Source organism: Gobio gobio (genome assembly GCF_949357685.1).
Source record: "Gobio gobio genome assembly, chromosome: 3".
Lineage (NCBI taxonomy): Eukaryota > Metazoa > Chordata > Actinopteri > Cypriniformes > Gobionidae > Gobio > Gobio gobio.
Genome location: NC_137099.1, coordinates 61,987,696 through 62,012,124, shown reverse-complemented (window position 1 = coordinate 62,012,124; position 24,429 = coordinate 61,987,696). Strand labels below are relative to the sequence as shown.

At 38.1% G+C, this 24,429-nt stretch overlaps 2 protein-coding genes across 2 annotated transcripts in view; one reads left to right on the top strand and one right to left on the bottom strand.

Annotated features, from left to right (window-relative positions):
* Positions 1-24,429, top strand: part of LOC307124221 (uncharacterized protein) — a gene marked incomplete at its 3' end in the record, with an annotated part of 717,433 nt that overhangs the window by 371,788 nt on the left and 321,216 nt on the right. The window lies entirely within an intron of this gene.
* LOC307124222 (sialoadhesin-like) overlaps positions 4,190-24,429 on the bottom strand; it is a gene marked incomplete at its 5' end in the record, with an annotated part of 42,442 nt that continues 22,202 nt past the window's right edge. Inside the window, 6 exons of the mRNA XM_079813271.1 lie at positions 4,190-5,638; positions 9,047-9,303; positions 9,727-9,772; positions 15,586-15,685; positions 15,769-16,011; positions 16,101-16,358. Coding sequence (XP_079669397.1) covers positions 5,581-5,638; positions 9,047-9,303; positions 9,727-9,772; positions 15,586-15,685; positions 15,769-16,011; positions 16,101-16,358 — 962 coding nt within the window. The 3' untranslated portion in view covers positions 4,190-5,580. The remainder of the gene's footprint in view (positions 5,639-9,046; positions 9,304-9,726; positions 9,773-15,585; positions 15,686-15,768; positions 16,012-16,100; positions 16,359-24,429) is intronic.

Here is a 24,429-nt window from a genome sequence, read left to right as displayed (position 1 = left end):
ACAAGAGAACGGTTCACTATAGACAGTAGAGCCCTGCATTTCTGCCCGAGCCCGAAGGTCCCCGACTTTTTACCCCCCTAGGGCCGGGCTTCGGGCCAGTATTAATGTCATACCTCAAACCTCCAGTTGGACTCGGGCTGATAATTTTGAAAAGTTGTCAGACACGGGCCGGGCTAGGGCCTAGATTTGAGGACTCTAATAGGCAGTAAAATAGGACCTTTAGTTCCAATCACTTCCTTTACCAGTCTAACAGGAACCACATCATTAAGACAACTCGAAGGTTTCAAATATGTGACCCCGTCTGTGAAACCCCGGCTAAAGTCGCATAATCTAATTAGGAGATATAGAGCGTCAAAGTAGTCATAGCCATAAAAATGACCAAAACAGGCAATTTGTGTTTATTGCTTTAAATGATAGATTATACCAAGGGCTTTGAGATGCAGTACTCAATTTTTCATTTATAATATTTTAAATACTGAAATTAATGATTTTATTGATGCTACGTTCTATTATTTTGCACCAAAAAATACCGGATGTGGGCTTCTTAAATATTGATTTGAATCGTCTCTTTGTTTACTTTGGACGCAGAAACAACTCCTGATTCGTATATAATTCGGTTCAGAAACGTATTTTTTACAATTACAAAGTGCAAACAGACCATAATATCAATCCGCACGACCAAGGATCAGATCAGTGTCGGGAAAGGCAAGAAAACGGCGACTTAAGCCGGGTTCCGATTTCTGTGTGGATTTCTTTGTGTCATCACCGACATTTCAGAAACAGCTTATTTGTTTCCTAACTCCACCTTCTGCCTATATATCCATCTTATTTTAAAGACATTTAATGGCTGCGACGTGTCGAAATAGTTTTTTTTTTTTATGCTGAGGCGCTGGGTTTATGAATTCGCTCCCTGACAGGGCGGCCGCGGCACGCGAAGTGCAAGGAACAGAACAGCTGATAGTTTAATTAATAAGGATCAATATAGGCCTACTGTTTTTTGTAGGCTAAATAAAGAACCCGTATTATATATTAATATAAAAAAGTTGCGTGTGTCCTTCGGAAGCAAAGCTCTTGCGTCTGATGTTTTGGTTTCGGTTTGTAAACCTACGAATAAAACATGTATGAATGAGAACATAAAGTGCAGGACGTGCTTTATGTAGGCTAAAAGAGGTGTTAAACACAATGAGCCATGAAAAAATCCTAATGAATCATAATCTAATCGAATTGTGAGACAAGTGAAGATTCACAGTTATGACTAACTATCTGCACAAAGTTTGAGACTGACCTGTTAACTTGTTAGGGCATTAGGCCTAGTCCTGGATTTACTCCAAATGTTACACAGTGAGATTTTCTATGGATGTTTTATATATTAATGTATATATATAGGCCTATTAATGACATTTTCTACTGAGATTTAATTTTACTAATAAAGTTATAGCCTACAAATCATTAGAGTGAACTGACTTGGTAAATCAAGCTCTTGTGGTGCCCCCATTCGTTTCAATGTTTCACGCTTTTTGGACATGCACATTATAATAAATAGACTTGTTTTACAAAACTCTAAGAATTTTCCCATAAATGTGTCCTATATCACTGAAAATGGGAGAATCTTAGCTTTAATGTGGTATATGGCACATTATCAGAATAATAACGGTTAAAATGTTTTACAATTTCAAAAATAAGCTTGATTTTAAAATTGGAATTTCTCAAAATCATGATTTTCTGAGGCCGAAATTCAGCGTACTTATGACATGATCTTACTCAGTCAATATTAAAGATATCAAGGTTATATTTTCACAGAATGTTCTTTACATTATGTAGGATGATTTTATGTATAAAACAGCGAATGACAAAAAAATGACTTTAGCTGGGTTTTCACAGACAGGGTCACATATAATATAAGGGTATATAAGGAGAGCACATGCAATCTCGCAATCAAGCTTTCATTTCGGAGCCGAGCTTTACTGTGCTCTACGATCACTAAGAGTGTGTTGAACGAGTCTAGCCTCTTCCAGCTCCACTGTTGGTGTGACGGCGCGGTTCAACAGGGATTGTGGAGAGTCCTGCTTCCTGCCACAGTTCTTCACAGTGCTCGTGATCTCCCTTCAGTGCTTCAGCACTACTGGAAGAGCCATTTCTCTAAAAGAGCAGCACGGGTGCGGTTTGTGTCTTTTTCAAGATGACATTTCGCCCTTGTGTTTCTGGGTTTTGTCTGCCTTGCATGCCATGGCCATCCTGCAGGTGCACCAGGCCAAGGTTCTAAAAAACATGCACAAGTGTGTTCGTCCCATGGATTGGTTTGTAGCGATCGACCTGAAGGACGCATACTTTACTTAAAGGTCCCGTTTTTCGTGTTTTTTTTAAGCTTTGTTTGTGTTTACAGTGTGCAATATAACATGTGTTCATGTTTCGCGTGTAAAAAAACACAGTATTTTTCACACAATTTACTTATCTGTATACCGCTGTTTTCACTGTCCTCAAAACGGCTTGAAAGATTTCCCTGTTCTATGAAGTCCCTCCTTCAGAAATACGTAACGAGTTCTGATTGTGCCAGCGGTTCCCATGTTGTGATTCGACAGCAGCTTAGGGCACGCAGAGCGCACGTTACCGGAAAGGTCACGCCTCTCACCATAACGGGGATGCATGCGCTCAATGATCTCTAAGTACAGCGTCCCTGGGAAAGCCAAACAAAGGTGACTTGACTCCGGGATGAAAATAACAGCGTCTCGACGACATGGCAACAAACAAACTATACGAACGCAACACTTCCTATTCTCCACGCGGGAGCAACAAGACCACGCCCCCTTTTTCGCGCGTTCTTGTGGGCGGAGGTTAGTCGACATACTGCTCTACTGACGTAATTAAAGCAGGAAATACCAGGATGTAGTCCTAACCAGCCGTTCGCTGTAGGCTTTGAAAGGGAACTTCTGTTAAATAAAATATCTCGCTTGGCATTGAACTTTGAGCTTTATAATTTTACAGGTATTATATATGCTCTAACAGCAACATTACACACTAACTAAAGTTTGAAAAATGGGATCACGAAGAACAGGACCTTTAATTTCTTCACTTTACTTTCTAGGGGCAGGCATATCATTAAAAGGTTCTCCCATTTGGGCTGTCCCTCTCTCCCCGTGTCTTCCCCAAGGTTGTGGAGGCAGCTCTGGCATTTACCATAGGACCCCATTCATCAGTCATTCTGACGTAACATAGAACGTGACTGAAAGGGGACGTCTCAGTTACGTATAATAATAATAAATAATAATAAATTTTATTTGTACTGCACTTTACATTTGGAACAAATCTCAAAGTGCTACAGTTAAGATCATTTAAGAAGGATAAAATACTAATAGATTAAATTGTTAAAAGTCATAAGTTCTCCTAAAAAGAAATGTTTTTAGTCCTTTTTTAAAAGTCTCAGTAGTTTGAGGTGCCCTCAGATGGTCGGGGAGGGCATTCCAAATCCGAGGAGCGGCAGAACAGAAAGCCCGATCACCCATAGTGCTGAGCTTTGTCTTGGGGAGAAGGAGGCGGTTTGAGTTTGTTGATCGAGTTGTAGTTGAAGGTGTGAGTAGTTCTTTCAGATAGGGGGGGGCATTTCCATAGATGCACTGGTGGGTTAGAAGGGAGACCTTATAGTCAATCCTGGCGGTAACAGGAAGCCAGTGAAGTGAATGGAGAATGGGTGTGATGTGATCGTATTTTCGAACTCTCATCAGGATCCTAGCAGCACTATTCTGAACGTACTGCAGTCTCTGCAAGCTTTGTACGTATGTAACCCTCATTCCCTGAAGGAGGGAACGTAGACGTTACATCCACTTGCCACATTCTCTGTCAACTCGAAAGGTGATTGGGCTCACTTGCGAGACCCCATTCGTCAGGTCGTTCTGATGTAACATCTCCATTCTCTCCTTCAGGGAACGAGGGTTACATACGCAACAGAGATGTTTTTGTGGATAGTAACATTTCCTCTTTCTCCTCGCTGTCTGACTGATATCTGAAACAGACTGAAAGACTCTGATTCTGTCCATCCTGACTATAGAGAGAAGAAACTGTTTTCAGGAGGGAAAAAAGTAGTTGGACGTCAATGTAATTTGGAGATCTGTTTATGTCCCATCAATAATTCACAAATCACCCACTAGAGGTCCTGCCAGTGCTGTGAATATAGTAAAGACACACACACTTGAATGGCTTGAAGGTTAATCAGGTTTATTGAAGCACTGGCCCTAGTTCTAAAAACATACAAGATAAAACACACAGAGGAAACTCTTTATAAAATACATGAATACATAAAATAAAACACGTTTACATTTGAATATTGATAAGTTGTGCAGATATCGCTTGTCTGATTTCTAATATTACACCCAAAACTGAAAACCAAAATTACTGAATAACAACAGATTAAATTCAAACAATCTTAAAAAGAGTCAAGTTACTAAAAACAACAACAATTACTTACACACACACACACACACACACACACACACACACACACACACACACACACAAAAGCTTTTTGTTCGCTGGTCTCTATCACTCATTTGATGATTCGGTAACACTTTATAATAACTCAATCATTAGTTAATCATTAGTAAATAGTCAATTCATCATTTATAAAGCATTAATAGACGTTAGTAAGCAGTTATAAATACAGCTATAAATGCTTTATTCTTGATTTATAAGCACATTTATAATGCATTTCATAATAGTATTTTAAAAAGAGTCAAACTATATATATATTTGATCAGTTTGATCAGCTGATCGCCTAAAAAACAGACAAACAGGAAAACATCAGTGTTAAAGCTCAGATTATATGACATGTGCTGGTTAAGCTGGTGCTGGTTAAACTGGTGCTGGTTAAGCTAGTGCTGGTTAAGATAGTAATGTTAAGTTGGTGCTGGTTAAGCTGTTTCTGGCTAAGTTGGTGCTGGTTAAGATGGTGCTGGTTAAGCTGGTGCTGGTTAAGATAGTGCTGGTTAGGATAGTGCTGGTTAAGCTTGTGCTGGTTAAGATTGTGCTGGTTAAAATGGTGCTGGTTAAGTTGGTGCTGGTTAAGATGGTGCTGGTTTAGTTGGTGCTGGTTAAGCTGGTGCTGGTTAAGATAGTGCTGGTTAAGCTTGTGCTGGTTAAGATTGTGCTGGTTAAAATGGTGCTGGTTAAGATGGTGCTGGTTAAGTTGGTGCTGGTTAAGATGGTGCTGGTTTAGTTGGTGCTGGTTAAGCTGGTGCTGGTTAAGATAGTGCTGGTTACCTGGTGCTGGTTAAACTGGTGCTGGTTAAGTTGGTGCTGGTTTAGTTGGTGCTGGTTTAGTTGGTGCTGGTTAAACTTGTGCTGGTTAAGATTGTGCTGGTTAAGCTGGTGCTGGTTAAGATAGTGATGTTAAGTTGGTGCTGGTTAAGCTGTTTCTGGCTAAGTTGGTGCTGGTTAAATTGGTGCTGGTTTAGTTAGTGCTGGTTAAGCTGGTGCTGGTTAAGTTAATGTATTTAATCATATAATTTTAAAAAGAGTCAAATTATATAAAAAAAAACAATTACACACACACACACACACACAGGCTTTGTGTGTGCTGGTCTCTATCAGTCATTTGACGTTGCTGTAGATCACTGATGCATCTTCCACAGTTTGATCAGCTGATCGCCTAAAAAACAGACAAACAGGAACACATCAGTGTTAAAGCTCAGATTATATGACCTGTGCTGGTTAAGCTGGTACTGGTTAAGATAATACTGGTTAAGATAATACTGGTTAAAGCCGATAAATTCGTGCCGACGTGGTCTTTGCTGTATCAGTCGACATTGGGTGCGTCTCAATCAACTCCTAGTTCAGTCGTCAGGGCACTGATCAGGGATCAGCCCATTGACTTATGTCCTTATCAGTGCCCTGACTACTGAACCAGGAGCTGATTGAGACGCACCCGTGGTCTTTGCTGTATCAGTAGTTTAATGTTTAACAGGAAGTATAGCCCTCCCTGTACTTCACCTAGCAGCAGCAGCGCCGCATGCTCACACCACGCAGCCAGTGTGTAGCCGGCCTTAAGGCCTGTACACACCGGGACGAATATCGCACGCGCTTATCGCCAGCGTTTTTCGTGACGTTTTTCGGCGCGTCTTGAGTGTTCACACCCAATCGATTTCCACTGGCGATGCGCCGAGTGAACGTGCACATTCAGTAGATGCGCTCCCGGTACACAAGGTGGTGCTGCGGCACTTACGCTTCTGACACTCGCTTCTCACACAGAAAAAGAAGAGGAGAGACAGTATTTACGTGCTTGCCAAAACCACAGATATATGATGTCTATGGCCAAACCATTCACACACTTTTTGCTAACTGGCAAGCAGCATTAGCAGCCCATCTTCTTCTTTGTCTACTTACTACTTCTTCTTCGTACACAGCAAAATCCCCAGTGTTAAATTAACACTCCTCAGTGTACATATGTGTCCACACTACAGGGTGTTAAAAGTAACACTTAAGAAGTGTTAAAGTTAATGAGATAATTAAGTGATTAATTAAGTTATGATTGACCATTAGTGATGAGAAACACAAGAACTACAACTGAATTCAGCCACAGTTTTAGATGCAATCCACTGAAGATAAAAGAAGACATTAAATCTCTGAAGATCTCAGCAGAGGAGGATTAAACAACTCCACAAACAGCATTACCAGCTTCACACATTATTAACCAGACTGACTTTATTTCTGTCAGACAACTACAGAAGCTCTTATTGAGAATAAAATTTTTTGTTGAAACTTTTTTAATGTCACCATCATGGTGATAAGTGTTTTCTTTAGTTGGCCAGTTTGATGACATTTTAATGTAAGTGTTTCTCTGGCTGCTGTAACTGAGTTTGCTATGGCAAGAAAAGCAAGAGTAAACACAATCAGATGCATTGGCTGCTCAGCGATAAGAGTATGATAATTGTAAAGTGATTTAAATCACTGATTAACTTTGTTTTTACTGTGATTTCAGGAAAGATCCAGATTGGTTTTAATCAGTAGAGCTGAATAGGTTTTAAAGCAGATTCTACACTAATCACTTCAAACTCCTGCGAGACTAACTCACACACAGACATCAAGAATCAGCCTATGAATCTCAACAATGGTGACATGCTTCATGCCTCAATGCATTCTGGGAGCCATGGATGAGTTTTGCATGATGCACCCAGAATGCATTGCAGCATGAAGCATGTCACCATTGTTGAGATTCATAGGCTGATTCTTCATGTCTGTGTGTGAGTTAATCTCGCAGGAGTTAGAAGTGCTTATTGTGTGATGTGTTATTAAACCGGAAAACAAGACTTGTGTACATGTTTTAAACATTGATTAGTTTATCTGATGAAAAAACTGCTGGATCTCCTGCTGTAGAGTCACAATGCTACTATAATCCATGACTCTAAGGAGATCAGCAAATAAGGCACCATATGATGATAACAACTGTATCACCAACAACAAGCCAACATCATCTATCATCAACTTGCCATCATCAAGTTTCTCTTGCTGTTCTCACCATAACAAACAGTTACAGCAGACAGAAAGAAAAAATGCTGACAAGTCAAGGGTGAAGAGCCTAACTAAAGCAACACTGATCACCATAATGGTGGCGTCAAACAAAACTATTATTTGCAATAAATCATCAACATCTAAACCTCAGTAAGAGCTTCTGTAGACGTCTGACAGAAATAAAGTCAGTCTGGTTAGTAATGTGTGAAGCTGGTAATGCTGTTTGTGGAGTTGTTTAATCCTCCTCTGCTGAGATCTTCAGAGATTTAATATGTTCTTTTATCTTCAGTTGATTTCATCTAAAGCTGTGACTGAAGTCAGTTGTAGTTCTTGTGTTTCTCATCACTAATGGTCAATCATAACTTAATTAATCACTTAATTATCTCATTAGCTTTAACACTTCTTAAGTGTTACTTTTAACACCCTGTAGTGTGGACACATATGTACACTGAGGAGTGTTAATTTAACACTGGGGATTTTGCTGTGTATCAATGTGTGCTCGGCAAGACCGATTTTGTGCTTGAGCGCCACCCAGTCGTGTTTTACTGTCACTTCAGCAGCTCCAGGCACGTGAACAAAAGCGCTGATCTCATTGGTCGGCCAGTTTTTAACGCGCCGCGTCAAAATAAAAAAACGAACCCGAGGCGTTTTTTTAAAAATGACGCTTTTACGCCTGGCGTTTTACGCGTCGGTGTGAACACTCACATTGACGCCCATTGTTTAGTCACGAGGCGTTAATCGTCGGCGATAAACGCGCGCGAAAATCGTCCCGGTGTGAACAGGCCTTTACATGAGTATAGCAATGTTTGACTCCATCATATCGCCGGGATGATGATCCTCCGGTCTACAGCACTACACACACCACCGCGTGTTTCGAGGCAGATGCAGAAGTGAAGTCCCGTCTCTTCACCTGCACAAAACGCCACCATGCAGAATTCCTAACTTTTTTTGTAGGAAACCTGTGGACTCGATGTCCTGACAGGCTGGACACAATAATTCACCATGACAATGATACATTGGAATAGAAAAACTATAGAAAATACACAGACTCTACTGAATACCAACCTATTCTGCACTGAGCCACCGCAGAGCTCGGCGAGCGACTCCCTCTTGTGACGTAATATGACGCGATGTTGAAAAAAAAACGCTTTTTACAAACGGCCAATGAAACGGCCACTTTATCTACTAAATTTGTGCTCTTATGTCTTTTTAAAACATTTTAAATCCTGCATTACCTTTTCATATGGTATTTTCATACAAGGTTATATATTAATCTCGAAAAAATTTGTACCTGCAATATGCCCTTTAAGTTGGTACTGGTTAAGTTGGTACTGGTTAAGTTGGTAGTGCTTAATATGGTACTGGTTAAGCTGGTGCTGGTTAACTTGGTACTAGTTAAGATGGTACTGGTTAAGTTGGTACTGGTTAAGATGGTACTGGTTAAGTTGGTACTGGTTAAGATGGTACTGGTTAAGTTGGTACTGGTTAAGATGGTACTGGTTAACTTTGTACTGGTTAAGTTGGTACTGGTTAAGGTGTTTTTTCTCACCTCACGGCAGCATCAGGCTGATGAACTCTTATATCATCATACAGACAAATATTCTCCTCTGCTCTCTTCATCTCTTTCTTTCTGTGATGTTGGACAGTTGTGTTCTGGATCTCCTCAGTATCTCTGGATTCAGGAGTTTTTCCTCTGAATCTTCTGGGTTTCACACTGTCATATGGAGCGTCATTGGCTGAATCCGGTTCAGAAAGAGGCGCGTCATGGACTGAAACTCTCTGAGACACGCCAGAATAGAGATCATTCTGAAATACAAGAACATAAGTCATTATTATTAAGACATGTAAATCAGTTTGATCTGATGTGTAGATTCTCAGTCTAGAACGGTTTGTCTCAAACTTTTCAGATCAAGTGTCACATCAGATGGAATCAGATCAATGATGTAAAATACAGAAATAAGCCATAAATGTACAGAAAACAACAGGATCAGTATTTTATGTAAAATACAGTTCTGCTGCTTTAAATGCTAATGATGATCAAATGATTAGACAAGCAATTTACATCATATAATCGCAAATATACCGGATATTAGAATTAAACCAGATTCTGTTGATAAAGACTTTGATCATGTTAGTTTCCCGTCAGTCTGTACAGTTACAGTTAGAAACACAGATAACGGCTGATCGATTGATTTTCTGCTTCTGTAAAGTCATGTTTAGATGATTTACCTCTTTCATTCTGTAATCTTCAGTTTTAACACTCCTTCGTTTCCTCCTGTTATAATGACAGACATTAACAGCATATGGACGAATGTACACTGTAAAAAAAAATATCGTAAAAAGAAGGTACACAGTAAAATCCCCAGAGTTAAATTAACACTGCTCAGAGAACATTTGGTCCCACTCTACAGAGTGTTAAAGTAACACTGAATCAGTGTTAAAGTTAATGAGATAATTGAGAGATTAATTAAGTGATAATTGACCATTAGTGGTGAACACCTGATGATAATGAGTAGAATCACTGAAGGAAAGAGAAAAAGAAAAACACAAGAACTACGACTGACTATAAAAAAGACATTAAATCTCTGAAGATCTCAGCAGAGGAGGATTAAACAACTCCACAAACAGCATTACCAGCTTCACACATTACTAACCAGACTGACTTTATTTCTGTCAGAAGTCTCTTATTGAGAATTAACAAATGTTTTGTTTGATTTTGTTGTGAAAATTGTTAGTTTTTAATGTGACCATCATGGTGATCAGTGTTTTCTTTAGTTGGGCAGTTTGATGACTTTTTAACATTAGTGTTTCTCTGGCTGCTGTAACTGAGTTTGCTATAGCAAGAGTAAACACAATCAGATGCTGTCGGCTGCTCGATGATGAGAATATGATCATTGTATAATGATTTAATTCATTGATTTTATGACTGAGTATGAGCAATATACTATTCACTTTTTTTATTGTGATTTTAGAAAAGATCCAACACTGTTTTAATCAGAAAAGCTGAATAAGTTTTGCAACCGATTGTACACTAATCGTTTCTAACTCCTGCGAGATGAACTCACACACAGACATCAAGAATCTGCCTATGAATCTCAACAATGGTGACATGCTTCATGCCACAATGCATTCTGGGAGCCATAGATGAGTTTTGCATGATGCACCCAGAATGCATTGTGGCATGAAGCATGTCACCATTGTTGAGATTCATAGGCAGATTCTTGATCTCTGTGTGTGAGTAAAACTCGCAGGAGTTAGAAGTGCTTATTGTGTGATGTGTTATTAAACCGCAATACAAATCTTACGTAATTTTTTTTTGATAATTGTTTAGTTTCTCTGATGATAACATTGCTGGATCTTCTGCCCTAGAATCACAATGCTCCTATAATCAATGACTTTCAGGGGATCAGCAAATAAGGCACTATATGATGATAACAACTGTATCATAAACAACAGGCGTCAAGATTTTCTTGCCATTTTCACCGTAACGAACAGTTACAGCAGCCAGAGAAAAACTTATGTTAGCAAGTCAAGGGTCAAGAGCCCAATTAAAGCAAACACTAATCACAATAATGGTAACTTCAAACAACTTTAATTTTCAATAAAACATCAACATCTAAACCTCAATAAGAGCTTCTGTAGTCATCTGATAGAAATAAAGTCAGTCTGGTTAGTAATGTGTGAAGCTGGTAATGCTGTTTGTGGAGTTGTTTAATCCTCCTCTGCTGAGATCTTCAGAGATTGAATGTCTTTTTAATAGTCAGTCGTAGTTCTTGTGTTTTTCTTTTTCTCTTTCCTTCAGTGATTCTACTCATTATCATCAGGTGTTCACCACTAATGGTCAATTATCACTTAATTAATCTCTTAATTATCTCATTAACTTTAACACTGATTCAGTGTTACTTTAACACTCTGTAGAGTGGGACCAAATGTTCTCTGAGCAGTGTTAATTTAACTCTGGGGATTTTACTGTGTAAATGACTGGCAGCTACGGCTGCCAAAAAAACCCCATAAAATTAAGGTACAATATCTTAATTCAAATAAAGTGCAAAAACAATAATTTTACAGAAATTTACATTAAAAGTTTTAGTGAAAAACACTGTTATTTTACAGATTTTTTCCTTGTTTAAATTAAGATATTTTACTTTAATTTTACGGTTTTTGTTTGGCAGCCATAGCTGCTAGTCATTTACAATTTTTTAACAGTGTTAAAGTGTTATTTTACTGATTTTTCCTAGATTATTATGATCAAACACCTTCAATAAAGTGACAGTACTAAAAATTCTGCAGAAAAACACTGTTATTTTACAGATTATTACAATAAAAAACATTCAATAAAGTGTTAATTTTACAGTTTTATTTTGGAAGACAAAATACAGTCTGTAAACAATACAATACATAATACATTTCAAATACAGATAACAGTGGAACAGTGTCATAAAATTTTTAAAGTTGAATACAATTTCAAACTGAAAAAAAAGTACAAAACTGATACATTTACAAGATTGTCATGGATTCACTATTGATTCTAAAACTTGTATTATTCAGATATAAATTTAAGTAAACAAATTCTTCAGAGCCCCCAGGAGGAATTGAAAAACTAAAAATTGCATTTCTCTTGTAAGTTAGGGTTACTAATATTATGATGAGGTCACGATTTCACCTTATAACAAAATAACAAATTGTGCCATTTACTGTTTTGTATTTACTTTATATTTTCCAAATAAGTTTTATATTATTTTCCTCTATATTGAACTGACCCCCGAGGGCTGCATATAGCTCTGATAATATATGTGGACAAATATTTACCTTTTAATTCAGAATCCAAGCTATATAGTGTAATAAGAAATATAAATCAAAACATACAACAGGTCAATGATTCTACACCAGAAGGGACAGACACAGCAGATAATAAGCAATCCTTTTCCAAATCTCCAATAATCAGCTGGATCTGTAAAAGAAAGAAAGAAAAAGACATTGATTCACTGAAAAGTCCTTAAAAAGGGAGGATTTTGTTTTTGTACCTTTCCTTTAAACAACATTTGACATTGAGATATTCTGGCTATATGAACACAGAGTCCGCTCAGCTTTGAGATGGTTATTGGTAATTATTATCCATAAAATTTGGTCCAATGTAGCTTGGTTACCAACATTATTCAAAATATTTTGTTTCACAGAAGAAAGTCATACAAGTTTGATAAGACATGAGGGTGAGAAAACGATGAGGGAGTTTTCATTTTGAGTGAGCTATGCTTTTAAACTCAAGAAGGTACGTTTGAACCAGAGTTGTGCCTTGAGTTGCCTGTGTTCACATTTCCACACACATAAGGGTACCATAATAGTATTAATGTTGGATATGACATGAATACTCACTTCCTCTGAAGATCATGTGGCAGATTTTCATTCCCAAAACTTCAGGATTATGAGGGGGGAAGAAACACACACACACACACACACACACACACACACACACACACACACACACACACACACACACACACACACACACACACACACACACACATACACACACACACACACACACACACACACACACAAATGAATATTAATTTGTTTGATAAAACATTAATATTAATTATCAACTTACTGACAGAGACAAGGACTTGCAAAATGTACTCACCAGGTCCATACAAAAACTTCACAGTAGATCCAAACTCCTGGTTTGCCTATAATTCTTCAGAGTCCAAGGATGGTGGTTTCCTGTCCTCTCTGCAGAATGAGTGTTCATGACAGTGTTCTCAGATTAACATTACTCATTCCATAACTCCTTTACTTTTATGACAAGCTTGATCTTAAAACTAGCTGACAGTAGGGATGGGCATTATGACCATATTATTCTTCATACATGAGAAATTTTATTTCACAATAACAATATCACAGTATAGTTATTTTATAGATATTTTATTAAGAAATACTACATAATAATACTGCTTAGTCTTCACTGCATGATATTATATGCATTAATATCACTTGATTCCTTAAAACGCAGAAGGTCTTCTCTAGTCTTTTGTTGTTTGATTCAAATTAATGGACGGTTTATTAAGCTGCTGCCCCTTTAAGAACGAAAGCACGATGACAAGCATCCGGGATTCCCCACGTTAAAGGGGCTATATGCGTTTTTCTGAAATTTAACACCTGTGGCCAAAAAACAGAACTGCTCTCATTTTCTGCTCGCTCTCGCAGCGGTGGTGACGTCACATCCGCAGACAGCGCGGGAAAAGACGACCCGCCAGAAAATAGGAAAAATAGGATACAGGCTTATAGGTGCACCCACTGTGAGCGGACAAGGTGTCAGTATGCTCATCAGGAGATGTTTGAGTCATAAATGGTAAAATAAAAAGGCTATTATTCCGTTTATTTTGGGGAAAAAGTTGCATATAGCCCCTTTAACTTGAACTGTTTAACTCTAACGTTACTTCAAACATAACTGACTGTTTAAATCAAGTGAATACCTCACATGGCAGGGATTTTGAGATAATTGTGTGCAGTATTGGATAGTCACTATCATCGTCATAGTGCCCAGTCCTAGCTGAAAAGTATTAAAACATAACAAAACACAGAAACAGAATATGCAAGTTATTCGCGATTAGCATATAACTTTAATACACTATATATGTTGATGTGACAGTAGAAAAAATATAAAGGGATTTTTTACCTTCTGCCGTCTGTTGTCCGCCATCGGTAACTTAAATGTCTGTTCATATCCATGTTTTTCGTTCTCAGTCGACATCCCACAATCAAAATTCGTCCAAAATAAGATTTTAACAGATGTAAAATGATCCATGTGATGCCATTAAAGGACCGACGAAGCAGTCCTTTTGCAGATTAAAACGCACGCGCGAGCAGAGCACTCCAACGGCAACGGGTGTATTTTCAAATTTGATCTGTAGAAGGCGCGCACTGTCATTGGCCAGATTTCTATGACGTTCAGATTGACCAATCACGCTCAAGTGAACACGTTAAGACAGCAAATAACCTTACAAATAATAATGTTTGTTTAAAACTACAGTTAGCAAATGTGTATATTTATTTTTATTTGCGGTTATATTTAATTCATTGGTCAAGTGGTGTTTTGTGGTGTGGGCAGAGGCTTGAAAGTTTCAACCTGGAGAGCAGTGCAGATTTGTACTCTTAAACAGATAAACAGATTATTGTTTGATATTTAGTTTCCTATATAGTTATATTTGTATCCAGAATTACAGTTTGAATGTAAAAATACACCTACACTGTAAAAAAAAAAAAAAAAATTTAAAAAATCAAATGACTGGCAGCAACGGCTGCCAAACAAAAACATAAAATTAACGTAAATTATCTTAATTTAAATAAGGAAAAATCTGTAAAATAACAGTTTTCTCTCAAACTTTTAATGTAAATTTACCTAAAGTTTTTGCACTTTATTTGAATTAAGATATTTTACTTTAATTTTACAGTTTTTGTTTGGCAGCCATAGCTGCCAGTCATTTAACATTTTTTTTACGATTTTATTTTTACAGTGAAACTATTCTTTGTAATTTTAAAGTAAATCTTATTAATGTTAAATTGTTAGTATGGACATAAACCGAAAACAGAAAAATACTGTATAAATAATACATTAATTCCCTGTAAAAAAAAATGAGAATGACTGTGATTTGTCATTAATGATAAAATAATGGTCAAGTTGTTAATTTACAGATATTTTTTGTAATTTTACATTAATTTGTATGTAATTTATGAAAACAGAAAAATACTGTATAAATAATACAGTAATTTTCCTTTATAAAAATGAGAATTACTGTTATTTGTCATTAATGATATAATCCTTAAAATAACAGTCAAGTTGTTTATTTACAGATATTGTTTGTAATTTTACATAGTTTTAAACATAATTCAAAATTACAGGAAAATACTGTAAACAATTTAGAGTTATTTTCCGTAAAATTGGGATTTTTTTTTACAGTGTATTAAATCAAGAGACAATATGATGCTGTTTTTAAAGATTACTAATAATCAAACACAAATGAGCCATGTTCTTCTACATCAGACCAAAAGTGAACTTATACAATCACTGCAGTTTTTTATTGCACTCACATTATAAACAGGATGATGATGATGATGAAGATGATGATGAAGAATAATCCTCCAGATGCCGCTGTGATCACAATCACATTCCTCCCAGCCCCATGATGAACTGAAAGAGGAAGATCCTCATGATTAACTCTCCAAACTGATGAATGATGTGAAGATACAGGAGTGTGTTAATAAAAGCTTCACCTGTGACAGTTACAGCGTCTGATCTCTGAGATCCATGTTGATTGTGAGCCTGACAGTAGAAGCGTCCACTCTGTAGTGCACTGAAACTCTGTCCAGATCCAACAGCTGAGGTTTCATTCTCCTTAAACCAGCTGAAGTTCAGAGCAGGAGGGTTTGAATCACTTCTGCAGCTCAGAGTCACTGAATCTCCCTCCACTATTACACCAGATCCACTCATCAACACTGAGACGCTCCTGGGTGAGTCTGAAAAGGACAAACATTTCAAATTCACATTAAATATTAGAAAATTGTAAATGTAGATGTGAACAATGTGCAGATGATCATTAACTCACACATGACGTTTAGAGTCACAGCATTAGAGTATTTCCTTCCATGTTCATAGATGGTCTTGCACTTGTATTTTCCACTGTCATCAGAGCTGATCTTTGAGATGCTGAAGATTCTTCCAGATCTTACAAACGTTTCTCCTTTAAACCAGTTGAAGTTCAGAGCAGGAGGGTTTGAATCACTGCTGCAGTTCAGAGTCACTGAATCTCCCTCCACTATTACACCAGATGGACTGATGGACACTGAGACGTTTTTTGGTGGATCTAAAACAAACAAACAAAACATTGACAAATTAAATTTGACATCACACACTTTGAGACTTAAGAATCCACTAATCAATTATAGCTTTAGTTCTGGCAGGTCACGTTAGACAGACTCGCATCAGCTGATCCACATCTTTATACTAATTTATTATGATTGTTAATATGGAAGTAAAATAATGGCAAATGTTTTGAAACAAAAAGCTTGTTGAATTGCACTACTTGAAAAACGTGCTTGTATTTTAATTCATTGTATTTTTAGAGCTTGCATTTTTATGGGCTGAAATTCAACATGGTTGTCTATTTAAGATGTGAATATTTCAATTCAAAATATTTCACACACATTTTCATTATTAAAAATTCAAAAATCCATGTTCACCTCTCAGATTTCACTTCCAAAATATTCATTCTGTTTAAAAAAATACAACCTACACTGTAAAAAAAAAACACAGAAAAAACGAGCAAATGCATGGCAGCACAGGGTGCCAAACGTTTGCCATTAATGAAAATAACGGTAAAACCCCATGAACTGAAGTAACATGTTTACACAGCAACATGAAAAAAGAACATTGACCATACAGTACTATAAAATGTTTAAAACGTAATCTGAAATAACATATTTTGTCTGTATAATTGCAAATATATGCATAGACCATTAAATGTAATGGCATTATTTGACTGTAAGTTCACGTAACATGTTTAAACCCTTATTTAATAAAACATGTTTTAACTGTAAAAGTAAAAACATGGTGTAGCAGTTGTTTAACTAAACATGATTTGAATGTAGATATAAATGACATGTTGATACCATTACTTCATAAAGCATGTTTTGACTGTAAACTGAAATCATGTTTTAATCATTATTTAACAGAGTTTGACTGTAAATTGAAATAACATGTGTTGACCGTTATTTAAAATAACATGTGTTGACCATTATTTGAAAAAATTAACTGTGATGGACCATAATTTTGAAAGGCATGTACAGCATTTTGATTTTGATTATGGCTTACAGATAATTTTATATTCATGAAATGTATGTTATATGTCACACAAAAAGTTATTAGAGAAAATCATTTGTATTTGTCCCTCTTTATTTTCTTCTGTTACAGTAGTTTCCATTGTAAATAACAATAATATTAAAAACTTTAAACAGTGCTACAGTACCATCATCTAAACATTGCTTATATGCTTAAAATACAACATTGACAATTCAAACTAATTTCATCATTCATCTTCCACAAACTACACTTCGAACAGAACAATGGTCTCCAATTCAATCTCCATGTTGATGCCTTTAAAAAATAAGAGAGAAAATGGTTATATATCATACATCACATATCTATATTCATTATCATGTCTGATCATGTTACTCTTTTTAGATGTTCTTGCGTTTCTTACATAAAAAAATTATAGTTTTTTACTAAAAATATTTGTTCTTTAAATATGTAATGCACTTACAAATTTTATGATGGTCCACGACACCTTACTTCTTCAGACAGTTTAGTGATGTGACCTCACCCACTGACAAGGCCAAGGGTGCACTGCCACAGCAGAAACAACGTAAATACAATAACACTTGTTGATTAAAATTTTATATTAAATATTACATACCAGCATATTTACCCAGTATGATTACCTCACAATGTCGCAGGAAATTTCCCTTTTTGCTTTCTATGGTAGACATTTTTTGGTGTGCGTTTTTGCACTGTTTTGACCTTTCTTGTTAAGTCCCGCCTTCACGCACGCCATTGGTCAAACTGCTTCTCAATCATTGCCCTCGGCCCAACGGCATCAGCCAAGAGACAAAGCAGCAGCCTGTTAACTGCAGGTGGCACATCATGGCTCCAAAACAGTAAGCATGCCTCAAGGAAAAAATCCCTGTGTTTTTGTTTTGGTCGGGAAACGTGCTTCTGTTAAGTAGCTTTGTGTGTAAACGTGACCGTTTAGACAACATATTCTGCTGTATGAATGCAATATATAACAGAAAGACACAAAACAATCACGGACCTCGATGTTGAGTGGTGAATGGTAAGTGTTTAAAAAAATCTGTTAACTTGTCATCCAACGTAATTTAAAAGTTAATTGGCAACAGGTGAATACAATTACAATGGCTAATCACATACGTTTTTAAATCTTATTCTTAATGTTTGATGCAAGTTGCATTAAAAAGTACTAGGTTTCAGTATTGTCCCAGCCAGCACAGTCATGTGGGGCCCATATGGGCGTCACCTGGGCTGTCTAACTGGGGCCCAGCCAGTTTTGTCCTCAGTTTCCATGTAGGCCCCACATGGGCTAGCCCAGATGAACTGAACACTGCTCAGTGTGCACACTACAGGCTGTTAAATGTAACTGAATCAGTGTTGGAGTTAATGAGATAATTAAGTGATTAATAGAGTAATGACTGAATATTACTGAAGACTCCTGATGATAACAAGCAGAATCACTGAAGGACAGAGAAACACAACAGACTTCAGACACAACTTAACAAAAGCATTATCAGCTTCCCTTTTTACCTATTAGATTGACTTTCTGTTATCTTAGTTTTTATTGATAATTCCCACTGAGCAAAGGTGTACGTTGAAAAGACGTCCACTGAGGAGCCAGAATGAAAGTTTTTATGACGTCTGTTTTTGACGTGTTCTGCACGTCCGATATAGACGCTCATGGAACCTCAGGGTTAAAAACTAGTTCAAATTGTGGACATATTTTCCATTTGTAATTGCAAAGCAACTCACAGACAGTGTGTGTTTGTCCAGAAATCAGGAAAATAAAAGAAACTTAGCTCACACCTTTAGACACTTTAGACAACTTAGCATCTGTAATTCACACATCTTTGGATCGTGAGAGAATCGTGGGATTCAATCCAGGATCTTCTTGCTGTGAGGAGACAGTGTTTCCCACTGAGACACTGGTGCTGCACACTGAGCAGTGTTAAGTTCATCTGGGCTAGCCCATGTGGGGCCTACATGGAAACTGAGGACAAAACTGGCTGGGCCCCAGTTAGACAGCCCAGGTGACGCCCATATGGGCCCCACATGACTGTGCTGGCTGGGACGTGTTGTTGGTGTTTTAGAAGGTTGCTTGCCTTTCACAATCATTTAAGAACACTCATATGCATGGACAACGGATTTCATCTTATGAGGTGTGTTACCTTTAACCACATGGATGATGATGTATTCGTGCAAATTTTGTGATTGCTCTCTGAAGACAGTTAAGGGATATGTTAATCATAAAATCATTCACAGACATGAAGCAAATGCTCAATTTCCATGTTGCTTCCCAGAATGCAAATGTAAATTCTCAAAATACAATACTCTCAAAGCTCATGTTTATCGCCATCACAAAAGACCACATACTCATTTTGATGATTCGACGGGCACGTTTGTTTGCAACAATACAGACTGTCAACAACAATTTACAGACATGAACAATGTCCTTTCTCATCTCAGGTCACATTTATCCAAGGGAGAGGTGGTGTGTTGTCCTTTTGAAAAATGTGACAAAAAATTCAGTTTAAGATCAAGTTTCACTGCCCATGTTTCACGAAAGCACAGGACTTCTACATTTGCACAGTTACGGATTATGGATACTTTATCTGAGCAACCTTCTTCAGCATTTTTTGATGTTACTGAGGATGAGGTTGATGAAAGTGAATTCACAGACTCACTGACGAAATGTAACGCAAAGTCATTGTACATGAAAAATCTCTGCCTGTTTTATATGCAGCTACAAGCCAAATACCTGGTGCCATCGTCAACCATTCAGATGATTGTGGAGGAATTCAGTGGATTAAATTATATCTGTCATCAGTACACACAGAAGATGTTCAGGGAAATACTCAAGTCAAAAACGGCCCTCTCACAATGTGATATTGAATCTGTGGTGCAGACTTTGCAAGGCCAAGATTTACATTCAGCTTGTAATTCATTACTTTCCACAGAATACCAAAGAAGACAGTATTATCAGAAAAAAATTTCGTACGTGCATCCACAAAGTATGTATCTTGGTCGTGATGAGAACCGAAACCAACGTAATGCACAGTATATTCCATTGAAGAACACTTTAAAAACCATGTTAATAGACCCAGTGGTGTGGGAGCAGTGTGCCAAACATCAGCATGTACAGTCTTCTGTGTTCTCTGACATCTGTGATGGCTCTGTATTCAAATCCAATGACTTGTTTAAGCAGCCTGAGATTACAATTCAACTTATCTTGTACCAGGATACCTTTGAGATTGTGAATCCTCTTGGGTCAGCTAAAAAAAGACACAAAATGATTGGAGTGTATTTTACACTTGGCAACTTTGAGCCATTTTACAGATCATGCATTGATAACATTCAGTTATCACTTTTGTGTCATGAGAGAGACTTTAACTATTTTGGTCAAACCAAGATGTTTGCTAAGTTGTTGGCAGATGTCAAAGAACTTGAAGAGCATGGATTTGTGACATCTTCAGGTGACATTTGATGTTTTATAAACAAATTTCGGGAGGAACACATTCAGGAAATTAAAACTGTTAAGTGGAGCAGCTCATTAAAAAATCAACGATAGGAGGCGTATATAGACAGCCGATTTACCTTCCTGTCGTTGACTGTTTCTTAGCATGGACTTCTACAGGCGCAGAGATGTTTGGGGCTGGGCCCACAGGTCTCCTCTCAGTCTCTCAGCTCATTCCTCCTCCAGTTCCTAATCCTTTGCATTTTCAGTGGCCTCCAGCTCCCACCGCAGATGCTAGCGCGAGCTTGCTAGCGGTCCAAGCTCCAAGATATCAACAATTTACTAACACTCATTCTTTTCAGTGGCCTGCAGCTCCAGCAAACGCAGGGCTACCTCTACCAGCAGCACAAGAGCATACGTCTCAGATGCGTCCTTCTCTTTCTCATGCCCCTAACATTCTTTCCTTCCAAGCTCCAGACGCAGCCCCGGTTCCTCTCTCTTCCAACCGCCTTCTGCAAACTAAATCTTCATTCTCTCTCCTCACAGCAACACAGATGCCTGTCCCAGCTAACGCTGTTTCCTCTGAGCTGCCTCCAGTGGCCCAAAACAGGGCTCAGATCCTGGCAGGTTTGGACATTGATTTGTCATCACTCTCTCTGTTTCCTGTGTCAGACATAAACCGTCAAATAAACTGCGGGGACTTTTCAGTCACTTTAAAAAACCCCAACCCACATTCATCCCGCTTACTTTCTTCTCCTGAATTTTCGATTGCTTTTTCCGTTTCACGGACATCATATGTTCAGTTTTCCCCCAAAGGCGCCGCGAGCTGAATGATTATCTGGCAATCATAGCCGAGCTCGCGCTGTCCTATGGAGGAGGTCATTTTTACACATACCACAAACTCTTCTCTGAGAAGTGTGCCGTGCGGCTAACCCAGTGGAACAAGTGCGTTTACTGGGTCGCTCTCGACACGGACCTCCACAGCAGGAGGTTCTAGGCTGCAGGAATATTTCGCGTGCAGTCGGCAGGTCTATAGCACATGCTACTGTGTTATGTTCTAAGATTAACCCTTCCCTTCCCTGCCCGGTTGTAATAGGAAGTTTGGTTCTTTTCCGCGAACCGGTTCTTTCGGACAGTTCGTCCAATGAACCGGATCAAAATCGGTTCACCAGTTCTTTTGCGCTCAAACGTAATGACGTCATTTCACAAGGACGTAATTACGTCATGTCTATTGCGGGCTGGATAAACACACTTTACACATTAAAATATATAAAGTCAGTAATCATAACATCAGTCAGATAAAATATCATCATAATCTGATAGTTTATTACAAAGTTTTACATCTAAAGCATCCAAACAAATGCAGTGTTGCAAACGATCTTTACAGTTATAAAATCAATAAATCAGTTTTCATCAGTGCAGAAACCACGATCCACTTACTATGTTTTTGTAATTAAATAAATACGGTTCGCCAGATTTACTTCTCATTCATGTCGGAGTCGTTTCACAGACACGCGCTCATATCAGCAAATGTTCGTTCGGTTCAGAGAGACTCGCCGTGCAGTCAGTCGCTCAGTATCATCAGCTCATTGGTTCTCAATCGGACATGTCCGAAATAAACAGTTCTCGGTTCAGTGTACTGCTGATCCGAAAACCGCAGCAACCGATTCTTGACTCAACAACGAGAACGAAATTGAGATTCGAGAACCGCTAGAGCGATTCAAAAGGAGTCGCTTGCTTCACCTTTGCTGTAGTTTGATTAGGCTACGTCACTTTTATCTTTATCACCTTGTTTACAAATTAAATACAATGTCCTAACAAAGTTAGGCAGAGTGTTCTTCTAAATTCAAACCTATTATAAGAGACAGTCAAGCTGCATATGGTAACTTAACCTCTGTCTAAAACTGCTTTGCACCTTGTTTTTGCTATCATTATTTAATTATTTTGGATAAAGCACTATAACTTTTTCATTTACAAACAACAGGCAATACCTGTTAAATATAGTGTGTAAGACAATTACAGTGTGTAAGTGCACTTTTCCAGCAATTGTTCTTTTTATTATGTGTGTATTATTTGAACTCTGAATGTGTCCTCATTAAATAAATAAAAATAAAATAAATAAATACTTCAATCATAAATAGTCAATCACATCCTCATACAGTGATAAGACGAACTTGAAATGATGAAAACATATTTCCACAATGTGTTAGAAATTCTACTTCGCCGTTCGGTTGTAAAAGCAGCCCCAAGATTTTCGACATACTATAGAGAAAATAGATCGGATAATTCTCATCGCACCTACTTTTCTAGATGACTCCCACCGTTCTAAACACGAACTCCTATCACTGCTAGGTCACTTAAATTTCACAATGCGCATCATTCCGCAAGGCCGCCCTTTCATCTCACATCTTCTCTCACTTGCATCCTCGGTTCACGCGCTGGAGGACCAAATTCCAATAACCACGGCGTGTCGCGACAAACTTAGGCTATGGATAATATTCCTTAACCAGTGGAACGGCTTGTCTTTTCTATAACAATCTCGTTTCTTCCCCTGTTGACATCCAACTTTTCACAGACGCAGCCTCTTCAATCGGCTTTGGGGGATTCTATCAAGGACGCTGGTTCGCGTCTCCATGGCCACCACAGTTCCAAGATATGCTACAGTCCTCAGCTCTGTTTGAGCTTTACCCTCTTGTAGTCGCGGCTTTTTGTGGGGGAAAGAATGGATGGCTAGTAGCATATTTGTGCACTGCGATAACGAGGCAACAGTACAGTGCATTAATAAAGGCCGCTCTCATTCACCTGCTCTAATGCCCTTTCTAAGACGTGTCATCTGGATCTCTGCTCGTGATCAATTTATTATTACTGCAAAACATGTCCCAGGGTCCGAAAACCTAATTGCTGACTCTCTGTCTCGTTTTCTGTTTCAGAAATTCAGGACATTGGCTCCAGAGGCGGATATTTTCCTAACTCCAGTACCTCACTATTCAGAACTGATATTTCCATAAATCACCCGCTAAAACCCCTCTTGGACGCATCACTCAACAGTATCCTCCAAGCAGTTTCCCCCAGAACAATCCAATCATATGTGACAGCTTGGAGATGTTTTAAAGCTTTCCACTTCTCATATAGCTTGCAGTTCCCTGATTTTTCTCTCCTCTCAATTACCTCTTTTATCTCCTATCTCAACAATATTAAGAGTTTCCAAGTTGAGTCCATCAAAGGCTACCTGAGCGGTCTTCAATTTTTCCACAAATTAATTTATGGCACTTCATCTCCGGAGATCAAAACTCCCAAACCTCCCTCCTGATCAAAGGAATTCAGCGATCACAACCCACCCGCCCTGACAGTAGACAACCCATAACTCTAGATTTACTCACAAAATGCATTCATACCCTTCGTACAGGATATCAACCCCTTGACACAGCCCGCACTCTGGATACCATGTTTATCTTGGCTTTCTTTGGCTTTCTTAGGCTTTCTTAGATGCTCAGAAATCGCAATCACCTCCAAATTCGACCACAAAGTCCACCCCACTGTTTCAGACTTATCAGTACTTGACGATGAAACCATATCATACTTAATCAAGCGAAGCAAGACAGACCAAGTTAAAAACCATTCCAAACTGTTCTTGCAT